The following is a 4376-nucleotide window of genomic DNA, read 5'->3' as shown; positions in this document are numbered from 1 at the left end:
TTTCAAGCAAATCCATGTGCAAATAGCAGAGGTGCCAATTTTCGGCCATTTGGAACTTTGACCGGCCGCCATTTTGAAACGGTTTGAGATAATGACTTCCGGTTTGCGCGAAAAATTTTCTTTTTTTATGCTCTTTCGAACGAGGTATCACAAAGGGGGTCTTCTCATTTGAAAATTAAAAGTTAGGGTCCGTAACCCCCCCAAAATGGGGCCCCCCCAAAATTTTGGGGGGGTCAAAAAGTAGCTCCCTTTGATCTAGGAACACCCTCCAAGTTTCAAATCTCTACCTCAATTAGGTCAAAAGTTAGAGGGGGGGGAGGGGAGATTCGAACACTAATTTGGGCAAATTACGCGTAAATTCACATGGATTAATATAGATAAATAAAGCCAAGCGCACAGACTCCGAACAACAACGTGATGAACTCGTAACTGACTGAGTGACAAAGGAAAAATGGCGGACCGCAGCTCAGCCAGGCGGGAACTCTCACCGCGCTGACTTTACCTGATGGTTGGGTCGCCTTTGTGATGGCCAGTTCAGCTTTGTCAAGATGGTTAATCCGTCCAACTCAGCCACAGCGACATCCGCCGTAAGATTCTTGCTGGCTTGGCCTACTTGTGCGGGTATGATAACATACATTGCTGGTTGCACCACTAAAAGATGCAACAGTCGGATTTAATTTAGGCGTATAGGTAAATTGGATTCTTATAGCGTTAGCTCTGTGTATTTCGATCTTGAGAGATTTTTCCCCTGCTTACATCACTTGAGGTCCGCTCTTGGAGCTGAGATCCAAGACGTCAGCCCACCGAAGCATCACGAGCCACGGATTCCGTCTGGCTCCTGTGGTAGCCACCTACGCCGTAGCCGAACCAGGAGCCCCCACCAGACTCTCACCCCCTCACCCCCCGGGCGCCGACCCAAGACACCGGGCCCAGAAACAAACAGAAGCAATAGAGCGTGTTATCGGTCTTTATCCAGCAATTAGAACCGCACTCCAGCAGTGGGAGCAGGCGCTGGGAGGTGTTGCAATTCTATAAATACCACCGGTCGTCGGGCGGGTTGCATCATAGATAGACCGATGTGACGATGCGGTGGTTCGCGCGGAGCAAGCTGTTGGCGTACCTCTGCGTCTTTTTCGCGTACGTGTTCACCCTCGCGGCCGGGCGCGAAGCAGCGCGGGCCCTCGGGGCGGCCCGCGCAGGGATCGGGGCCGACCTGGAGACGGCCGCCTCGAGCAAGAAGTGGAAGAAGGGCGGCGGGGAGTCCCACCACTCCGGGCACAAGCACTCGCACGGGAAGAAGGGCAAGAAGGGATACAAGTCCCACCACGAGCACGGCGAGGGGAAGAAGGGCCACCACGACAAGGGCGAGAAGAAGAAGCACTACTCGGAGCACGGCGGGCACAAGAAGAAGCACCACGACGAGGGCGGCTACTACCACGACCACCACAAGGGCGAGAAGGGCAAGAAGGGCCACAAGTACGCCGACAAAGGAGCCTATAAAAAGGGCCACAGCACCAAGGGCAAGCACGAGATTCACAAGCTCGACGAGTACAAGAAGCACAAGAAGTTCTACGACGAGCACCACGACGCCGGGCACCACAAGAAGCACGGCGGCTACGAGCACCACCACAAGAAGAAGAAAGGCGGCGAGTACAAGAAGGGCCACAAGCACTCCGGCTACAAGGAGGACCACAAGGGCAAGAAAGGGAAGCACAAGAAGGGCAAGCACTACTACGACAAGAAGGGCCACAAGGACGCTGCCGGCCACGACAAGAAGCATCATCATCATTCCGAGTACGGGAAGAAGGGTGGCCACGAGGAGCACAAGAAATGGGGCTACAGCAAGAAGAAGGGCTGAGAGAGGCAGCCTTTTGTTGGCCTTCGGGTATTCGCTCAAATTGAGTGGTCGTTTATTTATTCGGTGTTCTTGCGCGGCACGATTAAATGTGTACGATGCATAGAAAGTGCGAAATCGCGTCGCCTTTTCACCAAAAGTTCGCGTTGTTTGTGTACAGAACATTTCTAGTGAAACGTTTTCTGTGAGTTTGTACTTAAAGACTGTGATGTGCTTGTGATGTAGCGCAAGGGTGTCCTCCAGTGAGGGAAAGAGGTGGAACAATCTGATAAAGTTTTTCATCCTCGAAAAGTTCCGAGTTTTAAAAACGAAAATGGATTTTTTGTAGGTAGTTGTAAAGAGCTACTCAGCAGGTGGGTAAATGTTATTTGACAAAAAGCTCCGAGAAAAACTGTTTTGGTACTTATTTAAAAATATCAAAGGTCATGATGTCATTTTACATTTTGAAGGAATCGAACAATCCGCCTCCTCTGATTGTAATATAGTCAGGAGGAAATATAATTTCTTTACTTGAAAGCTGATATCATGGTTAATTTTAGAGAAATTTTAAGAAAACTCTCAACATTAATAGTAATTTAGTTTTTCCGGAAAATTTTATCCAGTGAATTAGCCACTAAGTATACATTCGACGGAAAATTTCAAAGAGTTTTAAAGTTGAGAATATTTGTGACGCATTAGCTGTATTTATGTCTTATCTGAACAATTTTCTATAAACGAGGCATAGACTTGGGCGTTCTTGCGGACAAAGATAAAATTACAAAATGAAGATAATGCAGCTATTAAACCACCTTAAGTAATGTATCATAGGCAAAAAGTTGTATGTTGCATCATGTGCCTGCGTCATCGTTAAATTGGGTAGGGTTTTAGTAAAAAGAATTAGAGTTTTGGTAGTGTTTGCCATACCCCTGATGAAGCACAATCTTCGTGCGGTTGATGATATTAAGACTCTGATTTCTCTCGTTAAGTTTTCAGTATGAGTTTTAAACTCTGGTTTTCTCACAGCGAAACAAATTTTATTTCTTATCAGAGAGCTAATATATGTAATCAGTTCATTGTGAAAAGATATCACAGCAGTGAGAAAGGTTTCCCTTCAGAGGATACATTAAAAATTTAAATATCACAATATCAAATCATCTCATTTGCATATACCAAAAACGTTACCATTACGTTACCAAAAATTGACAAGTGGAGTTTTGGATTATCTTTTTCCATATTGGTAATTTTCATTGTTATATTATTTTTTTTGCTTCGAATTGAATCCTTTTCAGTCCTAGACAGTTTTTTTGTTACAAAAATTATTTGTGTAAATACTAATAGACTGTTCAATGAGTAGAAATTTCACATGAGTATTCATTTTTTACATTGATGTGTTTTGATCTTAGTTTTCTGAAACTGAATTTTAATAATTCTAAAATCCTCCAGAAATAAATAGTTTGCTTCACAGGATTGATTATTATCACTGCCATTTTCAGAGTCACCTTCTTAAAGGCATCGTCTTTTGTTTAAGAATCTTAATAAATCAATCATAGATTTTTCCTGAGTTCAATCATGTACTTACCTGTAGATTTGTACAGTGCTCGATAAGAAAACTTTGAACACACCATATAAATAATTGCAAAATTTGTGACTTAACCTCGCAAAACTTTTTCGAGGCCTCAACATACTTCAGAAACCAATATGGCAAAATAAGATGGCAAATAAACTTAAATTTTGATAACTTTCATAATTTACAACAATATTGTTGGCTAAAAATAGATAATTTTGCTCGAACAATGTGATTTAGTCGAAATAGTCGGCTAAAATTACTAAATTTTAGTTTCGTTTAAGCAATCTTCTTCATGAAGTGTTAAAAACTCAAGCAGAATAGATGAGACACATTACACGGGGTGCATGTCTTAAGGCAACTTCCTTTTCTTTATGAAGTAATTTGTTAATCAAAAGTGATTCCTTGTCGTTAAAAGTCTGTCCTATACATCATACAGATATTTTAATGAAAATCCCGTGTAAACTCTGCAAAATTAGTGACACTAAATTACACCGTTTTGTAATTTCCAGTTTTCAAAAAGGGAACTTTTTTACTATATATATGTTTTGTAAATAATATAACAAGTATGCCTATTTTTATTCTTTTCCCTGACTGACACATAAATATAGAAGTTTTCAGAATCTAGGACATTAATGAAGAGAGCACCGTGTGCGATGCTGTCCCTAGTTTCATTTTTTTTTTTTTTTTTTTAGAGAAATCAAAGTCGTGAATAAAGTTGACTGATAAGTTGAAGTTTTGATTTAATTTAAACCAAGTAATGCAAAAATCATATCACTCGACACTTTGCAACGAAGTTCTGAGGATGTAGTATACACGAACTGCGAGAAAAATCTCTAATTATAGAAGATGTGTCCTAGGTTGGTAAATTACGAGTAATTTGCAGAATTTGTAGGTTTCAATTTCTTTCAAATCAATTAAAAGATGTAGTTGGACATCAAGCACCTTGACGCAATTAATTGTTGAAATGTCACGTGC

General features: G+C 41.6%; 1 protein-coding gene across 1 annotated transcript; it reads left to right on the top strand.

The window, feature by feature from the left end:
- Positions 1–1019: 1019 nt before the first annotated feature.
- LOC109035271 (uncharacterized) lies at positions 1020–3958 on the top strand. The gene has a single exon (XM_072302521.1). It carries the CDS (start codon positions 1085–1087, stop codon positions 1856–1858), a length of 774 nt encoding a protein of 257 aa, XP_072158622.1. The 5' UTR covers positions 1020–1084; the 3' UTR covers positions 1859–3958.
- Positions 3959–4376: the final 418 nt, after the last annotated feature.

The sequence above is a fragment of the Bemisia tabaci genome, chromosome 7, assembly GCF_918797505.1.
Source record: "Bemisia tabaci chromosome 7, PGI_BMITA_v3".
In the NCBI taxonomy this organism is placed as follows: domain Eukaryota; kingdom Metazoa; phylum Arthropoda; class Insecta; order Hemiptera; family Aleyrodidae; genus Bemisia; species Bemisia tabaci.
This window is presented reverse-complemented; position numbering and strand designations above follow the sequence as displayed.

Excerpts from the sequence above, each read along its gene's own strand:
- LOC109035271 (XM_072302521.1), top strand. The coding sequence starts at position 1,085 with ATGCGGTGGTTCGCGCGGAGCAAGCTGTTGGCGTACCTCTGCGTCTTT.